This window comes from Strigops habroptila, chromosome 7 (assembly GCF_004027225.2).
Source record: "Strigops habroptila isolate Jane chromosome 7, bStrHab1.2.pri, whole genome shotgun sequence".
NCBI classification, from domain to species: domain Eukaryota; kingdom Metazoa; phylum Chordata; class Aves; order Psittaciformes; family Psittacidae; genus Strigops; species Strigops habroptila.
The window spans coordinates 47928875-47949538 of record NC_044283.2 but is presented as its reverse complement, the minus strand read 5'-3'; the positions used below and the strand labels follow the sequence as shown (position 1 = coordinate 47949538).

General features: G+C 38.1%; 1 protein-coding gene across 5 annotated transcripts in view; it reads right to left on the bottom strand.

Annotated features, from left to right (window-relative positions):
- Positions 1-20664, bottom strand: part of CCSER1 (coiled-coil serine rich protein 1) — a 684293-nt gene that overhangs the window by 597256 nt on the left and 66373 nt on the right. For all 5 annotated transcript variants that reach the window (XM_030492379.1, XM_030492381.1, XM_030492382.2 and 2 more), the window contains one exon: positions 19802-19989. In XM_030492379.1, coding sequence (XP_030348239.1) covers positions 19802-19989 — 188 coding nt within the window. The remainder of the gene's footprint in view (positions 1-19801; positions 19990-20664) is intronic.

Here is a 20664-nt window from a genome sequence, read left to right as displayed (position 1 = left end):
TCCCCCTTGTGAGCTTAGGACCCAATAAATCTTGCCAGCTTTCACCTTAAAATGTAAATGATGAAAACTGCCAAATTAAGAAAAGTGCCTCCCCACCACCACCAAAAAAGAAAAATCAATAAAATAACTATGAAGAAATATGGATTTGCAGTGAATAGATGCAGTGGGAGATGAGCAATCACACCACCTTTGTAAAAAGTAGCTATATAAAAAAGTTGATTAATCAGGTATATTTTTAACTTTTCTCATGTATTACTGCTTTTCCAGGCTTTTACATGTGTGAAAATTAGATACCTTACATTCTGCATGTGTCAGCTGAAGGTACGTAAAAGCAGGGAGAAGAGAAATCAGGAGCTGCTGAAAAAATACATTTGCAGAATTGTTGCAATCGTGATTGACTAAAGATCTAGGGAGGCAAGGTTTATTAGCAGAAATAACATCTTTTACTGGACCAATTTTATAGCTAGGAAAAACAGACATGTTCCCTGGACACAAACACTTCTTCCAGGATAATTACTTATTACCTAAGGAACAGGCCCTGAAAAGGATTTATGTGCCAAAAGCTTGTTCATTTTTTTCCTCTATTTCAATTAGACTAATAAAATACATTACCTGTACTGCTCACATCTTTCTGCACCGTGGTGCAGCATATCTTTTGACAAGAACAAATATCTCTTCATGTCTGTGGAATTCAATGCAGTGGATGATAGATGAATTAACGGATGAAGAACATTCGTTTAAAGGCTGACAGACAAGCAAGTGGTTGTGATCAGCAGCCCTTTCAGAGAATATACATGTAGCCCTCAGACAGATAAAAACCATTAAGAACAGCAGATTAGCTGCAACAAAGAAAATCCAAAGTCAATTATTTCCCATAACACATTGGAATAATTTCATATGTCATCCCACTAAGCAACAACAGGACTCCAGTGAATACAACTGATAACACAAAATATATGTTGCTGCCTACACTTTATTTTCTTTAATACATAAATAGTCACGTCAGCTTTATAGGAAACAGCACAGTGGAAAATTGCCAACTATGCACAAATTTTGAAAGAGCTATTCTCTTCACTGAGCAAAATGCTTTATGAGAGACTAGATATTCACGTCATTTGCACAAGCAATGTCAAGATACTTTGCAGCAAAGAATTCATCTTCTTGGGAGGTACAGTGTATTTTACCCTACAGAATTATGGTATTCACTGCTACTGTAGCTATCAATTATATATACAACATTAAGACACGAATGAGGTGGTGATTTTTGTGTTTCTGTACAAGTTATTTTCACAAATGCTCAACAGGGTATTATTTATTATTACTATATTATTATTATTGTCTTGTTGGAATCAAACAGATTCTGTTTTTACTTTTGCTTAACTCACCCACCCCAAAAAAATTCATGCAGCTGAGTAAAAAAGACATAAATCCCACAGACTCAAAATATTCTGTCAAGTCAGATATGTGAAAACCTCAATCTTTTCAACTGAAGGAAAAAAAAACAAAAAAACCCACAACCCAAAAACAAAAACCCCCCAAACCCACAACCAAAAACCCCCCAAGAAGATAGCTTTGTCTACAATTTAGAAGTACCTTTAATAGACAGAAAAGTGACAGGTACTAAAAGATGCCATTAATTCTAGGTACAGAAGACAAACTGAGGGCTAATGGCTAGAAGTAAAGATACAGTTACCACTAGTTTAGGAATGAAGCACATGAAAGCTCAGCTGTTCCAACTCTCCAATGGAATTCATTGATCTTGACCCAGAGATAACTGGTTGGCTTTTATGACATGTCCTGCACAAAAGGTCTAGTCAGAGGATCCAATGGTCCCTTCCAGCTCTAGAAATGTCAGTCTTGTTTTTTTCCTGTTGAAACCTGTGCCTACGCATGCACCAGTAAGCTGTTTGATAACACCTCTTGCATATACACAAGCAAATGCTCTGTTCTTTATTCTGTGATTGCACCATCTCTCAAGTTTCGTCATTGATATTTGTCTTCTGCTTGGACACAGCACTATCTCTTACGTTAGTAAACACAAGTACAGGAAAGAACAAAGTAGTCTTTGTTTTGATCTAGAAATACTGTTGGTAAAAATAATTTCCAATAGTTTGTCTAAGGAAAAAAAATGCTAAAATAGACAGTATCTCAGGCAGTAACACAGACAATTTGTTCTTCTATACAGATGTATATCCTTTTAATTTATACTCAAAAATATCATTTCATACATAATCCTATTCAAATTCATCTTCATTGTGAAGCCAACCATAAGAGTAAAAACTTTTATGACTTCAGTCTTCCCTACATTAATATTGTTTGTATTTCAAAGTATGACCATTCCCTGCAAATACCTATTAGTATGTGGCTTTTAGTGAGCAAAGCCTGTGTGTAGCAACACTTTATTAAAATGCAACAGGGGTCTGAAATTAAATGCTAGTTCATGTTAGGATCTGCTAATCCTTTCTGCTCAACTTGAATATGAAAATAACTTGCAGTTCAGCTATATAAAAATGTTGCCTGAAGCTGCATCTTTCTACCTTTGAAATATATAGTATGAATAAAACCAGAAATTTCCTTTGTTATTGGCCAAACAATTCCAAGCTTGAACAAAGCTCTGGACAGACTCTGCAGTGTTTGTCCTATTTTTGGTAAACAAATACTGCTTGCCATCACAACATAGAGATGGAATGATGAGTTTGTTCACCAACTATTAAAACATGTAGTAATGATTAAAGCATCTGATCATGAAGAAGTTTTTACTTAATCGTAGGAACATTGGCTTTTCTTTCCTCACGACAACAATCAGGCTCATGAACAATGTAGTTTTGGCAGTTTCATGCACTAGCTCCAAAAAGGAGAGCTCCATTAAACAAACTCAAATGTGCATTACAGGGACAACAGAGGATCCTAAAACCTTTTATCAGACAGCCTGCGGCATGGAATATTTTTTAAATAAATATTGAACAACAACAGATATCTTTGAACTTCTCTAGTTAATAGACCTTACAGACCTCCTACAGCGCAGCAATAAACATGCCTCCAGAAATCAGTGTATCACTTCACACCATTTAATAATGCCACAATTGCCTTTGTTATGCAGACTGTATAGAATGGTGAATGCTATCTGAGAGCAAACCTATGCATTAATAGTGCCTTTCTTTCTTGTGTTAGTAAGCATAGCATTGCTGCTTTGGTTCTATTCTCTTCCACCTGTAGGTCTTTCCAGTAGGCAGCTGAGTCCACTTAAAGCATCAAGTTCAGAATAGTTTGGCATCCAGTTTCCCAACTCATGTTATTAAAACAAGAACTGCTGTGATTCATGAACCATGGTTGAATGACTGGCTATTCCTTTCACTTAAGTTCAAGATTTTTATTCATGTATCTGTATCTCTTTGAAATAAAAACCTCACAAAGACACTAACATGCTGAGATTCAATGTCTCATCTTATCAGTGCCTAATACAGGCGATGAAGAATCTGACATGCACAAACCTCCATCCTAAATCTGCCTGTTCTGAAGATTTCAGTTGCACAAATAAGCTTTGTAGGTCACTACTCACTTCTCAATGGGTTATTTTACTCCTGATTTTGCATCTCAGCACAGAAAAGTAAGGAGATTTGACTTTTCCATCATTTTCTTACTTTATAAGTACCAAGATAAAAAAAATAAATTACATGCATATTTATGAATTTACACATTCACAAGAATTCAGAAACATGCTGGTTCATGTACATGCACAAGTTCTAATTATCTCCCATTACTAAACTGTACTGTTTGAACGAATTAACTTTACTTCTGCTTCCCTTCTGCTCTTATAAACCTGAAAAGCAGTATGAATAGCTTGACAGCTTGTCTCTGAAATTGAGATAGTTCTGTCACTGATGATGATTCTTTTTTGTTTAAAAGACATACAAAATTTCTTACTGTTATCAAATCATAGAAAATAATCCTCTTTTTTTTACCTCTTCTTTCAGTAGTAAACTTTAGAAGTGATTCAGTGTAAAAACAAGTTAACCTACAAATTACTTCATAGTTCACTGAGAACTAAATTACATTAAGTGACATCAAATACACATCCTTAACATGTGCCTGGGAGCAAGCAGCATGTGAAGCCCAGTCATAACTCTGTCTTAATTTCCTTCATTAATTTTTCTTTCCAAGTAATCTTTAACAATTGCATGCACACTTCCTCTGGCAAAGGAATGGGGAATACAAAGAACAGTATCTCAAGCCATAGGGAAAGCAACAGTTTCCCAAAAGTTACTTATTGTCTGGCATGGGGGGGTGGGAAGGGCTGAGAGGAGGAAATTGTCCTGACTGCTTATCTCTAGTGATCAGTTTAATAATGTAGGTGTGAACAAGGCATATTAATTAGGCATTTAAGAAAACCTTTGCATCACTATGATATCACCAGCAGCAGCCAATCTCTAATCTCCAGCACAAGGCTGTAGTTTCACAAAAGTTAACAACCATTCCAAAAAAGATGTTTTCTCTGCTTGCCACCCTCAACTAGCAATTCATATATCCCCACACCACTCCCTACAGTGTGGTGCCATGGCTACAATGAACAAAACCAAGGCCAGTTGATCCAGCTGTTGCTTTATTGTTTTTGACCATGGCATTTTCTGACCAGCAGAAGCCTTGAAGCATAGAGTTCAAACAGTAGAAGTGCAGTCTGAATAAACAGGTGACACCAGATCTTTTCATAATTCCCTTAGAAATATCAACACATTAGACACAGATTCATTTCAGGAGCTTACTTTTCTATCTGCAGGTATATGCTCTCCTGGATATAATTCTGTCCATAAAACAGTTTGTGGTCTGTATTGACTGGGTTTTTTCCCCCCACTTGGTCTCGATCTACTTAATACACCTTCAGCCTTGTTCTGAAAATTCATAAATTCATTTTCATGTATCACAATTTTATTTTTAAATACTGCCCTGATGAATGCCAAATCATTTAAGGAAATAAGTCATCACATAAGCCTTAGTCATGGTGTAAAAGAAAAAAATATATATATATGTTTCGCATGTTATATGCTTGCAAAATAACAAACACAATGGTCAGGTCTAAGCAACGACTGTGAAAACAGTTGTACCAGGTGAAAGGCGAAAGATACAGAAAAAGAAATATTGTGGTTTATTGCAAAAAGAGCACATAATTGTCACTTCAGAAAGGAGAAAATGTATGTTGTATAGTATCTTGTATAAAGACTTGAATTAACAAATTAGGGAAAATGTTAGCGCTGGGGATACGTTATGATTTAACTTCGGTCAGAGCTAACATGAATGGAAGTAATAAGCATAAATCTCTATGAATCAAGATGCAAAAATATTCATTTTCCTTTTCTTTGTTTCCCCTTTTTACAGGCTCAAAGAATGTAAAGTCTCTCAAAAGAAAAAGTACAGCTTTGATAACATGATCAAAGTGCTTTCTATGTCACATCTGTCCTTAACGAGTATAGAGAAAAATGACAGCTTCTTACTCTCATCTGGAGAACTCCTCCATTAAACTGTGACTAATGAAAATATGAAGAGACTTATACTACTGTGCATACTGCCACACTTACAACAGGAAAACTGCATTACTTCCCTCTTTTAGCTGAAATGCCTGACAGGTTGTTGCCAACAATGCATATTTTACAGGCTGTGTTATTTTCTTCTGAACAATGTCCCTTAGAGGGAATATTCCTGGATTACAATATTTCATGTAACAGAAAGGTTACAACTTTTCTTGGCAACTAGTTCTGTAAGCTCTTGATCTGCTCAGTTCCCAGTTTCTCCTTCAATTCTTGCCTGATTTACAAAAGTATAAAAAGCCTCTCCCCTCTTTCCAGCTTCTTCCATTGACCTACTTCCCATCCTCCCAACTTTCAGAGCTCCACTAGCCCCAGATTTGCTCTAAACTTCTTTCCTTCTCAATGCTTCATTGCTTCATTTTCCACATTACCTGCCATGAAGTCCATCCCACACTTAATCCAGTTTTATCACCTTAAACCCTACCCCACTTATTATCAGCACTTCATAATCCTCCCCATTTTCTAGCGGGAACATAGCCTATCCTCCAGGAAGTCCTACCCTTTCTTTATCCTCCACGCTCCCTCTCTGGATCAGGTCCTCACTTTCCCCACTCCTACTTCTTCCACTTCAGTAAGGAGCAAGATCCCAACAGTTGGCAAATTTATAAAGACAAAAGTCTGCCAGGGTAACAGTCTGCCAAGTCTGCAGAATCGTAACAACAATTTCATTTAACTAAGTGTTCCTTCCCACTATTTACTCATTTTACTTTGCACGACACAAGTTTCATGATGCTTAATTCGGGATAATATCTTTAAAATATATTCCAAACACTTCAAATCTGATCATTTCAGGTTAGAGTAACTAAATCAAAACTGGTAGGTTTTACTTTCATCAGCTACAACATGCCAAAAAAACATGACAAGAAGACTTCTCATGCAAATGCAAACTTCTGATTTCTGGAGCAGTCAAAACTAACCTCATTTCATTTGATATATTCCAAAAACTTATCTAGTGAACAATCATGTAGGAGTCATTTTTAGGAGACAATGCTGAGTTCTGCTACAGTGCTGCTTGTTTTACAAGGCCAGACTTAACAGGGTGAGTATGTGGAAGTAACTTAAAACATACATATGAATTAAAAATAAAGAAATAAATAAAGACAAATTGAAGCCCTTCTTTGGGTCCAAGATATCCATATGAGCAACAGAAATACTTTGGTGAATGATCCATTAGCCTTACATTGATTAAAACTCCCCATCCTATTGCAGATGTTCAAGATCCAGAAGCAGGCTGTTACTGAACTTTTTAACTCCCCTCCCCAGGTTTTCTTCAGTATCAAATACTGCATTTTTTAAGTGTCCTGCAAGGAATTGCTCCAGCTATTACCAACTACTACGTGTCAAGTACCTACGTTCCTCTGGCTGCCAACCAGCTCCAAATTGTAACAGCTATCCAGATGTAACTATAAATCTTAGACAATTATCTAATACTAATATTCTTCAAAAATCAATAAATCTTCTCAAAACACAAAACTGCAAAATGTTTGTTTCTTTATCAAAAATTCAAACACAAAAATACACATTCCTCTCCTGAAATTAAAGTCTTCTAATTTCAGAAAGGTTTGTATTGCCTGGGGAGCTCTGTGTTGTTTTTTTAATGAAAGCATCTATTCCGTGAGTTATGAAAATTCAAAAAAAAAAAAAAAAAAAAAAGAGGCATCTTCAGCTATTCACCAGGCCTGTGTTGTTTCAATAAATTTTATTAGTCTTACTGAATGAAAACTATGAATGCACAAAATGATCTCCGAGGCAACAAAATGTGTTTCAACATTTCATTCCCTTCCTGGATTATATATTTTTGCCTATTCCCCCATCAAAAGGTGAATTAATCTAGATAAGCATTCCCAAAGCTAGTTTCCATCTATCAATCCATAATACAGCACGCAAAATGTGATCCTGAGTCTTTAGTAGGCTAGCATATATTTGACTTTAAATCAGAAAACGCTCTTGTTCTAAACGGCAAGCTTTTGGGGTCTGCAGCTAGTTTTCCAACCACTGCCACATCTTTAACCCAGGGTTCACCCAGCATTGCCTCCAGCAACACACTGGCGCAAGGACAAGGACTGCAAATATAATGACCAAACAAGTGACTGTACAGCATTTCATTTCTCACTCCATTACCTTCTTTTTATCAAAGGGATCAAAGGCCTGCCTGGAAGAAGCATCCTACCCTGAACTGCTATAGCCTTGGGGGAAAAAAATACTGTATTTATTCTGAGTTTATTCCCACATAAGCAAAATAATACAAATAGGCAGCTTATGGGTAAACACTGCAGAACATTCTTGGACAGACTATCTGAGGGACCTACACAGCAGGAAATGATGTGCACAAAAACAGGACAGGAGCTAAACTTGTCACTCTATGAACAAGACCGGGGCAATTTTCAATTTTTATTTTCATAAAAAACAAGTGAATGCAAACTATCTGTGCATCATCTGACCTATGTGATGAAAAGCCCAAGATACTGTTTAATTTGTATTCATTAGTTATAAATTTCAACTTCAGCTCTCCATTAATGGTCTCCCTTAGAGAAGTCACCTAGTGATTTCTGTTTTCCTATTGTGCATATTATTTGCATATGCTAACCTGAGAAGATGTACCACAGCTGCAAAAATACTGCAAGTACTAAGGGCATCTTCCAAGATAAAAGACATGACAATAATCTTCCAGTGCATAGAAGGAATTCAATTAAAATAATATACCTTTTTTTTTTTTTTTCCTTAAGAAGTACTTTCTGTTACCAGTACTGTAGAGGAAGATTTTTCCACTTAAGAATATTATTCATTGCATAAAGACCCCTCTTACTTAAAATTCAAGTGTAGTTACTGTCTCCATCAATAACAACTCTCGGGTTTCCCCGATCTATGTGACCCTTCTACAATGAGACCCTTCTAAAATGAGAAAGGGATACCAGTATGCAAGCACAGAGTACATCAGTACTACCTGATATACTACCTCTTTCAAGTTAACCCTGCTTTGAGCAGAAGTGTTGGACCAGACAGTCTCCAGAGGAGTCTTCCAGCCACGGTGATTCTGTTCTTCTCCTAGTGATTAACATATTGTGACACTCGGTAAGGAGTATTGATTAGATTTGTCATAGGATTGTTTAATCTTTGGTAAATCCTGACCTCTCTCATATCTCCACATGACAGGCACTGAGCAGAAAGTAAAGGTCTTGGCCACAGATAAGTTGTTTCTTTGGAGGTGGTATGTATGTTGGGACATGCAGATTTTTGTAGCCCACATGCACTTTTACCCTTCCGATTCTCTTCCCCATCCCACCATAAGGAGTGAGCAGCTGCCTGGTGATGAGTTGCCCACTGGGGTTAACCCACATAACTAAAAGAACTAATTTTGTCCTATTTTCACTATGTCACCAACATATCTATCCACTACCATGATTACTCTGGGATTTAAAATTGCTAATGACTCTACCTTCAACCTGTAATAACATAAACTCTATTAAATCAGAATAATTACACCAATGCTAGAATAATAGTTTACCCTTTTTTGGTCTATAATAATTATGTCGTTAAAGAAGTGCATAGAACATTTTAGCATAAGTATTAAGTCACATTTAAATTAATTTCTGTTAGTTACTGTGGGACAGGATTTGCCTACTCTCAGCAGGACTCCCAGTGCTGTTCAGCTGATAGAAGGAGACATGTTGGAACTTGTCGGTCGTAAACCATGGGAGGAATAAGATAAGGATAAAAGCTTGGCTGAGAAAGAATGGCCCAGTGTTTATTTATCAATCACGGGTTGGAAAGGTCGAGACAGAAGGGAGTAGCCAACCTTGATGGATAGGAGCTAACTCTTTGTGTAAGAAAAGATGTTGCTGGGGGGAGATAAATGCTTGATTAATAGTTTGTCTTATGTTAGTTAGCCAATCAGTGTGTGCCTTCTGTAAAAGATAGACCAATCAGTATGAGACACGCTAGGTAGAGACAAGTATAAATGTATATGGATAACTGTAATAAAACGACATCTTGCTTGCATCAAGCTGCGTCCCGTCTCTCAATCGCGGCAAATTGGTGACCCCGACGTGATGGGTCGACGAACCGCCTAGCTGAGCGGCTTGCTGCGAGTCCCACAGAACTTTGAATGAGCTGCTGAAAGGAAGCAGGAGCCGGCCGGCCTGAAATCCCTCCGGAGTAGAGAGGTGAGCTGTGGGAAACATGGGAAATCAAGAATCTTCCCCAGAGAGAGATGTATATGAGCTTATGAAAGCTCTCCTGCGAAAGCATGGGAAAAATATTCCTGGTCATGACCTTAAAGCAATGCTTAAATGGGTACAGGTGAAAATACCCACTGTGACTGCATCTAGTATTTTTACGAAGGAACTTTGGGACGATGTGGGGGTGAAATTATGGGATGCAGCGACAACTGGGAACGCCGAGGCGCAGCGCATGCTCCCTTGGTGGAGAAGCATTTTTGAGGCTTTGAAAGTCCAGGAAAAAAGCCACAAAGATGTAGCGGAGAGAGCAGCACACTCTCCCACGATACCTCCGCTGTCATCGGAGGACCGAAAAAACCCCAGGCCTTTGGAGGTCTGTGCCGCGGGTTACTCCCCAGAGGAATATCCCTTTGATCCAGGACCAATGGACCCTGAAAAAGAGCCAGACCTCTACCCCCCTGACCCACGCGATGTTTGGGTTAACATAAGACGACAAGCCTTGAAGGAGGGAGATCTGGAAATTGCTAAGACGATTGTAGCCCCCGTAATATATCAAGGCCGGGGGGCACAGTGGGAGGCTTTGTCTTTTCCAGTAGTTAAGGAGCTGCACCGCACTGTTACCGAACATGGGCTTTCTTCCCTGTATTTTGCGAGCTTACTATCTTCTGTCTTTGATACTTATGTCATGACTCCACATGATCTAAAATCCCTGGCGCAATTGTTATTGACTCCGATCATCCTCCAGACCACCCTTTCGAGCAACAAATCGGTGAATCTCCTGAGAAGAGCCAGGACAACATGAATTGAACACCGCAAGCAAGGAAGGACTATATGAATCAGTGTAAAGAAATATCAACTGCAGAAGTCGTTTGTACCTTATGTAAAACTTGTGACCCTTGAGTCTTGTGTATATGCTATACTTGTGAAAAGGAATGGTGGCGCCGAGCGACGCCTGCCAAACGCTGGTGCGATGACTGTTTAGAAAAGGAAATTGATGGAGCAAAAGTCTTAGTTGTCACAGGGCACGAATTGTTAGGAAATAGCCGTTATTTACATAGTTGTGTAGACTGGTCTCATTTAGTGTATAAAAGGTCGAAGGAGGTCCGTGTAGCCTCGGACGCCTTTCTGTCCTAACTCCTAATACATCTATGATTTTACAACACCGTCTTTCTCATAGAGCGAAGCGTGGCATTCATGCATATACCCCTGATTGCGATGATAGCGCGGAGTTTTGGTCTTTTAGTCAACGCTTTGTTACCTCTGTTCTGATACCTGGGCTTGCCGCTGGGAGAGCATTAGCGACTCTAGATAAACTTGGTTGCTGGCTTGCTAAACAAACTAATGCTACTAGCAATGCATTATCTGGTCTTTTATTAGATGTAGATAGTGTTTGCCATGCTACATTGCAGAATAGAGATGCTATAGACTTTTTGCTTTTAGCGCAAGGCCATGGCTGTGAAGATTTTGAAGGCATGTGTTGTATGAATCTCTCCGATCACTCAGAATCAATCCATGCCAGTATTCAACAGCTTAAAAAAGGAGTCTTTAAACTCCGACAAGACGATAGTTGGGATTGGTTAGATAAACTCCTTGGAGGATGGGGGCTATCAGGATGGTTAAGGAGTTTGGTAAAGACAATTGTTTACGCCTTGGCTGTCTTTGTTCTCCTGTTAATCCTTTTACCCTGTCTGTTGCAGTGTCTACAGAGATTGATAGAACGTTCCATGAAAAAAATTCTTTTTGTGCAACAGGAAGGGTGAGATGTGGGACAGGATTTGCCTACTCTCAGCAGGACTCCCAGTGCTGTTCAGCTGATAGAAGGAGACATGTTGGAACTTGTCGGTCGTAAACCATGGGAGGAATAAGATAAGGATAAAAGCTTGGCTGAGAAAGAATGGCCCAGTGTTTATTTATCAATCACGGGTTGGAAAGGTCGAGACAGAAGGGAGTAGCCAACCTTGATGGATAGGAGCTAACTCTTTGTGTAAGAAAAGATGTTGCTGGGGGGAGATAAATGCTTGATTAATAGTTTGTCTTATGTTAGTTAGCCAATCAGTGTGTGCCTTCTGTAAAAGATAGACCAATCAGTATGAGACACGCTAGGTAGAGACAAGTATAAATGTATATGGATAACTGTAATAAAACGACATCTTGCTTGCATCAAGCTGCGTCCCGTCTCTCAATCGCGGCAAGTTACTTGATCTCAAGAATTAATTCAAATTGTCCAACAACTGCAATCTGATTTTTCACAAGCTCTTAATATGTTAAGAGATGTATATTACACTACCAACATTAATTTCCCATAGGGTATTTAGCTGAAAATCATCTAGTTTACTTGACCTAAAAATCACAGACAAAATGCTTAAATCCCAATTTGCTGTTTCCTTTTTTTTTATGCTAATGGTGTGAAAAAGGCGATTTCTCCATGCTAAGTTAAGAATATAAAACGTAAATTACTACTTACCTACAATCAGCAGTTTATTCCTATTTCGATAGCACTGTTCAGCCTTATACTATCAAAATAGTCCTGACAGTTCTTGCTTTAAAGTGCTTCCACAGTTTCTTTCCACCAAGGAGCAAAATGAGCCAAACTCATTGTTAAGGGAAAATTTTGTTACGTTAGTACAAAGCTAGTTCTAAATGAATGCTGCCAAGTCCACTTCACATGAAGGGTGAACCACTGTCTTATAGGGTTTGTTTGAATAGCCCAGTAAGAATTGATGTTGCTAAATATTCTCCCTTGAGAAGCCCACCACAGCAGAGAGAAATTTGAATTAAGCAGAAAGCTCATAATTCAGCGACAGAACAAAATGTAACGTCTATTTTAACTATGAAAAAACTTTTGTGAACATCCAAACACCAGGAATAATAAGTGTATAGCTAGTAAACAACAGGTTGTAGTTATTCAAAGAAAACAAAACCTTGTTATTTCTAAAGAAGGTTGTGCACAGGACATGGAAGGAGTGTATGTATTTTGCTTACCTGGTTCATATTTTTATAACAGTTTTGATAGATCAGAAAAAGGCTGTTTTGTTAAGGGATGTTTTTGAACCTGAATTGAAACCCTGAGCACTCAAATCCTCTCCATAACATTTCATTCATTGCTTTCATTCACTTCACTGAATTCTGTCAAGACAGAAGCTTACGTGCTGTTAAGGTATTAATCATTAATGTATCTCCAATCTGTAGATGAAGATGTACCCCACAGGGTTTTCTCAAAGCTCCACAGATCACATTTACAGGTCATAAAAACAACCACCTTCAATTCTAAGTCTACTGGTCACCCACTGTAACTCATAAACCATTCAACTCATTTATTTTCAAAAGCATCTTCCACCTTATGTGTTGGCCACAGACGGCATAAAAACCTCAGTTTCCAAATGGCCTCAGTGTAGACCGTCAGAAATTATGAAGCAGAAGCTCAAGTCCATACCCAAGGAGAAAAGAGCAGGAGAAAATATTAAAGCAACCTGGAGAAAATGTGAAAATCACTTCAACCCTCCCTAGACTAGCAGTCAACCTAGTTTTACCCATACTTAGTGCTTCGTCAGACACCAGCAAAATATCACAGTTTTCAGAACAGAAAAAAGGAACATAAAAAACATTTTAGCCCTTATTCATGTACATTTAAGTCCATAGGGACAAGGATTCTGTTATTTCTCTCATGATGTAGTAACTAGGTTAGAACTGGTGCTTGATAATAAGACTACTCAGGAAGCATTAAAAACAGTCATCCGTGAAAAGCACTCATCATACTTTCATGAGTTGCAGATTCGGATACTGCTTCACGACGTACGATATCACACACTAAATCTATTCAAATAGATTGGAATACAGTGGTTTGCTCCATCGTTGCAAGTAACATTTCTGAAGTACACTAGAAATCCAACTATTAATTGCCAAGTCACTCCAAATCACCTACGTATCAAAACTGAGGTACAGTTGCACAGAATATCCAGGACATTAACTAAAATTGAGACACCAGTTGCTAATTAGATAATTATCAGAAACAGACATTCCAAGCAGGGGCCATAACACATTTCTGTTAAAATGACCTATGTTTTGTCTTTCTGCTCCCTCCAGAGGTACACTAGGAATCTCAAATACTTGCAGTTAATCTCTCTTTCACTAGCATCTCTATTTCTGTGTCAGTTATTTACCTTCATTATGTCTTCTCAAAGTTTCAGATGTCCCTCCCTACACTTAGTCAATTATTAATTTTGCAAATTTAATGTTCAACTGACATTCAACCCTCCCATTATCAAATTGAACCCTGCAAATAGCCCATAAAATACTACCCTGTATTCCGACGCTGGGGTTTGCGTATACTTTTCTTAATTTATACTGTAAATATTCTTACTGAAATGTTAGGTACTCAAAGCATCCCCACATAATCAGCATAATACAACTTTGAGGAAAACGGGATTTTGCTTAAGTGTCAACATTGGAGGGATAAGCAAAAAACCCTCAGTAATACAGTAACCACATGCATCTTGAAAAGTTATCTTTGTTCAGTATTGTGTTGTTACTTGTAGTGAAGGCAAAAAGAAGAAAATTGAGAAAGGAAATGAAGGAAGTTTTGTGGTAACTGCAGTTACTCTAGTGCATGATAGGCAGCATGGGAGAAAATATGAATGCAACTATTTGACAGTTTGACGAGTGGACAATGAAGACTTGTATCACTGTTAAAGCTGACGGAAAAAAACTGAGATGACCTTAGGCCATGAAAGTCCTTTAGCTAGCAACAAGCAGTCTTATCTAATATATTGGAACCATGGGAAAGATACAAAGAAAGAAATGACACAGTCACAGAGCAACAATCTGGAAAAATCGGTTGTGCAGCTCTAATTGGACTGACACAAGTAGGCAAGGCTGCCCTGCTCTAGGCAACAGGAGACGACGATGCAGCACTGAGGGCAAGCGTAAAAATTTTCTCCTGCAAGGATGAAAACTTGTAGCTGAATATAAAAAAAAAAAAATGAAAAACAACCAACATGTAGAAAAGATTGAATATGAGAAACCGAAGAAAAAGCTATGCTCGAGAGAGTGCCCACGGAACTGCAGTCCTGCAGAACAAAAAGGACAGTGATAGTGTTCACCCACTGAGACAGGAAAAAGCTGAAAAATTAAGTTTCCTTTAGTAAGGTAGCACATTTGCTGATAGCCAGGTGTGGGTAAGGGAGCAGTCAAAAAGTCAGACAGTTTTGGAGTTTGTTTTTTTTTGTAAATAATCAGAGAGACAGAAAGGCAGGTCTTTGAAAGCCAAATGTAAGCGGGAAGTCTCATTCTGCTGCATATATGCCATCATATTACTCAACAGCACAGTGCAGCTCATGTCTTGAAGTTGGGCAGGGTGGTCTAGGAGCTCCAACAATCCTCTGAAGTTTTTTTAACTTGTGGTAACATACAGCTACTTTCATTCATATCATCCTTCATGACTATCTGGTTTTAAAGCTAATTGGCTAGCATTTCAAAATTTCTATTAGCAACTTAAGGGAAAAAAAAAAAAAGGGCAATTTTTCTTATTTTTTTATATTTCCTCTTTAGTGCTAGTAAAGGTCATATTTAGGATTGTCATCTTTCCATATTAGCCACTGCTATGAGAAGTGATAATTTTGTTGCTCTCACCTCAATTTCTACTGTTAATTCTAAGTACTACAACTCATTAACTCTTTTTTCCTACTGTCCTGTCTCCTGATCCCTTAAAGAAGTTACTTACAGTGATATGGGGGTCTGGTCGTATTTTTTTCAATACGGTTATTATAATTCTTTCCCACATTTCAACTACCCAGATTTATTTTCTTTTCATTGGTCTTGCAAAGCTGCATATCTCAGGCCATCGCGGTCTTTTACCATGCTGTTTTGCATTTTTAATTTCTTTTTGCCTTTCCTGTACATTGGAAAAGAACCACCACCTAGATGGAGAACAGAGAGATCATAGCCTCTATCAATCTTATGAGACTAGTTAACTAATCTGTTATGTCTAAATATTTAGAGTTCTAATTGATGACTTCATAGTTGGAACATTTGAATGACCAGAGTTTTTTTATATATATATATATGTGTGTATATATATATATATATACATATATATATATATATAAAATTTTTTTTCTATGAATCTCTTTAAATTGCATCAGTATCAAGTATGTTCATTTGAAAAGGGTCTATTATACTGCAGAGGCTAATCAACATTAAACTGTTCCAAAAACGTGTTCTGAATTGCAGTTTTCACCTTCTGTGTAATACTAAAGTCTAAAACCATTTTTAGTGAAATGGTGTCATCTTGTGGCAGAAATCAGTCACTGCAAGAATGACGGATTTGAAACTATTCTAATGAAAAACACACAGAAATAATAATCTAAGTGGTTAATCTCAACTGTCTCTTTCAGTTCATTCTTTACTTTTCTACAAAACTGGCACAATTTCAGAGTTATTTTGCAAGACTTTTTTCTTTCCCTATATCTCATTTATGAGTAGCATTGCTCTTGTCCAGATTGTAAATTACTTTCAGCATCTCACAAGTGAGTTAATGTCACTCGTGCAGGAGGTGGTGACTGATTTGTAGGTTTGACACATATTCTCAGTGTTAAGAAGATCCACCTAAGCTTTTACCTATCACCTTCAAAAAAAAAAAACCACTGCCAATCATGCCAAAAATACTCTGCTGATCAAGTTGTTTAGGAGGAAGAACAGTTTCTCAGTGCTCATTTTTTTTCCTGCTTCTCATCTCCTGTGAAAGTCTAGCATCCCCTCAGTTCTGGCTCCTCACTCCAGCTAGCCCCTCAGCAGAAGGAGCCCACGCTGCCTGCCAACAGAAGAAAGCAAGCAAACAGGATCTTGGAGGACTTTCTTCAGTTTGTGAGGAAAGGGCATGTTCCATGTTACTAAGCTTCTTCAGCCTAACACAACATCTGGATGATGACAGAAAACCAGCATCCACAGCTGCTGCCACTCAGTGCTGCAGAGCAGAACTGAACAGCAATGCTGTCCCTCAGCAGGGAGGCCTCAGCAATTGCCTGTGAACTTGTGATCCCTTAAATGCCTTTGGCTCATTTTCTTCCAAAATTGAACAAAGTTAATACAGATAGCCATAGAGAGTGATTTTCTAGACACACAATAAAGTTAGGTTAGGATTTTTAATAATAATCTTTTTAGTAACTCCAATTCTAAATCTAGTATTTATTCATCATTAGAATCATTCACTTGCAACAATCTGCTGCTGCAGTGTTAAAGATTAATTGATTGTGTCAAGTATTTGGAAAGAACCTTTTTCCTGACCAGATATGTATTGTTAAAAATATTCCAATTTCTTCAATTCTAATTCCTTTTCCTTCCAGGGAACTCAGCTTATTCTTTTACTTTTTAGTTGTTGAAGGGTGGATAGTGTTGGTTTGGTTTTGTTTACTACTTCTTATACCACACTTTCTACTAAAGAAACAAATACTTTCATGTAGCATTTTTCTTACAAAAACAAACAGCACAAACATTTTGCAACAGAAACTTGCCAATTTGTGGACAAGCTTGCTAATGGGGGGGGGGGAAATCACATGGATTTCATACACAAAACATGAAGAATCAGAGACTCAAATCACCACCTACCCCCCATGCACACTTTGCTTACTTCCTGTTGTTACTGTATTGTCACCTTCCTAGTCCCATCATTAATACAGGGCTAAACAGAATGAAGTGCTATGCCATCATCCTAGCCCAGAATTTAAATGAATGCAGAGACCTGCATATTAGCTTGGGTCCTAAAACCCAAGCTAATTTAAATGAATGCAGAGACCTGCATATTAGCTTGGGTCTAAAAACCCAAGTAAGTTTTATAGGCTTGAGCCAGGGTTAACCAGCTTTTTAGGATGGGAACTACATCTGCATAATGCTCTGTATGCCTACATGAAACAGCATCTTTAAATGTCATCATATTCTTTCTGGCTTTTAAAAATGTTATTCACCGCTACTTCAATGTGAACTTCCTGCAAAAACAGAGAAATACGCTATAAATATATACCTTAATAGCACAATTATTTTTTTTTTACTATTAAAATTCTACCTCTTGATTTCTATGCTGTATCTCTGGGTGTAATAATCCAGTGGATAAAATAAAAGTTTGTAAAGATTCAAGGGGTTTTGTTGAAATAAATGTTGCCTTACTGTACTACTTCATCTGACAAATTGTCAACAATCTAGAAACAAAAAAGGCATATGTGTAAAATCTTATTCTTCCTAAAATTAATTTGCCTCCTGCCCTTTCAGGTAGTACAACATTAATCAGTGAATACTGATAAATCTGCACAATCTGATACTGCTAAGAAGAGAATCCTCCTGTTATTGAATCCAATCTGCCCAAGTTACACAAAGTGAGTGTACAAGCAAGCGTTTCTGTAAAAGTCATTAAGTAATTCCATTTCTGCTGAGTGTTTTTAGTGAACATTGCTGCAGGACACTGGTATACCGGAAAATGTGTTGCGCATTAGCCATACATAGTAAGAATTTGCTTGGTACTGATGTAATTTTCTCCTGCCGCCCACAGCAGCATTTGTGAGCCCAGCCACAAAGGAACATTTAGATAATACATTCAGACACAGGGGCAAGATCTGGCCAGACCAAAGATAAATTTCACATCCTCTTGAGAAACCCTCAAACTCCAACTTCTTGCCACAGTTTCCATATGGGGATTTCACACTAAATCACATCTTTCTCTGGGGAACAATTTTAAATGACCAACCAGGAATTAGTATGGGCAAATCTCACAGAGGAAGACAATTTTAGCCTTCATTAGCTTCTTGGGTGAGAGATGATGTTACATTTAGTGACATACAAAGCAACATGAAGTCATAGAAGTTCTCTAAGTTATGGTATGAGCTGTTGAGTTTTAGTATTAGCCTGTAGAACTACACTAGAAGAGAACGTAACTGGAAATCTAACATTAGTTTGCACCAATCAGTTTCACATCTCTGAAAAACTGCAAAAATCCTCTCCTCAAAAAGGCAGTTGTGTTCACATCAGAGTCTCTCAGGGATATGTTTGGTCCTGCATCGTTGTAACAATGTCTATTAAGCATACCTGGAAAAGGAAAAGCCCCTTTATTTATACATCTGTTTAGCAACTCTAGGCAAGGGTAAGAGCTTTTTGCTTTCTGTTTTCAGGTAAGAATAAAAAATGAATCCTCTTTTTTCCAGCTAGCATGTTGAATAAAATATTTCAAACTAATACTGGCCATAAAGTTTATTTTAATGATTCCTATAAGCTAGAGTGGATGCCATTGCTGTAAATGTCCAATCTTAGAATCTTTTTTATCTCTCTCATTGGAAAGCACATGCATAAGTATAAATGACATTGATCTTAAAATGTTTGTTCTCATTGGCTATAGGAAAGCACAAACTTGTCAGTCAACAATTTTATTAGTGTTTCACTAGGAAAGGTTTCAAAAGTAATCTTCTGCAATTATCTGATCTCTCTTAGCTTTTCCAGTCCTTGGGACCCTCAAGGGTTCTCAGAGAAGATCTTTTCCTCTCCTCCTTGCCTTCTCTCCAGAGTGAAAGCATCCAAACTTGTCACCAGATTCAAAAGGGACCACTCTGACCTTTCAAGTGAGCCTCCTTGCAGACAACTTCCTCTCTACCCGACTTCTCATCTCACTCATACCACACGAGTCCATGAAATAACTAACATGGTAACGCAATGTTTCTACAGAGTAGCCCACTGTATTTATCCTCAGAAATAGTCATACTGAATTTTGCTGCAGTTCCCTCTCCCACTATATTTCTGTCAGGCAAATAAGCAAAGCATGACAACAAGAATCTCTTCACAAAGTATGCAAACTTTTCACAATGTCACACCCTAAAATACAAAAATGCTTTCAATATTTATAGTTGAGCCTGGATCACATATTTTGGAAGCCTGAGACTTCCAAATGTATGTAGTGTCCCCCCACACACACGTTTATTACCATCCACTGCTTTTAAAATTGCTTCTTCTCATTAAAGTTACTCCAACCACAGAAAAACAAAAATGTACACATATGGGAATAAAACTTACCATGCTGTTCATTTTTGAAGAGGATGAGCTTGCTCTCTGCTTCCGTAGGCTGTTAAGCTCTTCTGTATTTCCAGCCTTCGGTTTTATGATCAGCCGACTGCCTCCAGCAGTACCTTCTGAAGAGGATCTCAGTCGCTTCTCAACAAATCTGCCTTCTCGGTATGGACTGAAGCTATTGGCAAGATCAACTACAAATAGAGAAGCAACCAGCAATCATTAGAGAGAGCTACTCTCTACAGCTATTTTCTTAATGAGAACACTGCTTTGCTTTAAATGTTTACATTGAAATGCAATTGCGTAAGAGATGTTCTATAGAAAGCAGATCCTGATCACCTAGATAAAAGTGTCACCTGGGCCACCAGTTTGCTGTTGAGCCTCCAGTGACAAGCATATTCAGTGCACTGCAGCCCAGTCCATGGCTCCTCACAGAATCCAGAAGGACCTTCGCTGCTCCTGAAGGACCTTTCCTTTCTCCCCTTGTTCTAGGATAATTCCATACCACTGTCCAGTTAAATCCACCAGAGAAACTGTCACTGGTTCACTGGTGCCAAAACCCAACCTGCCTTACCCTGCGTCCCAAGGCAAGTTCAGGCTTTTACGGCCAAGTCATAGCTGTGTTACCACTGTACAGGACAGGGATGCACATTGGTTTCAGGTTCTATTTGGCTTTTCTAGCTCAGCTCTGTATCCACATCCTCCAAATCCAGCCTGCAGGCAGCAGGCTGAATCCCAGTATCCAACTCCAGTGAAACAGTAACACATTGGAAAAGAGGAGAAAAATTACATTTTGAGGTGTTAGGGCAAATTTAGAGATGAGGAAAGAGAGAAGCCTAATAGCATAATAAATGCAATACAGAACATCT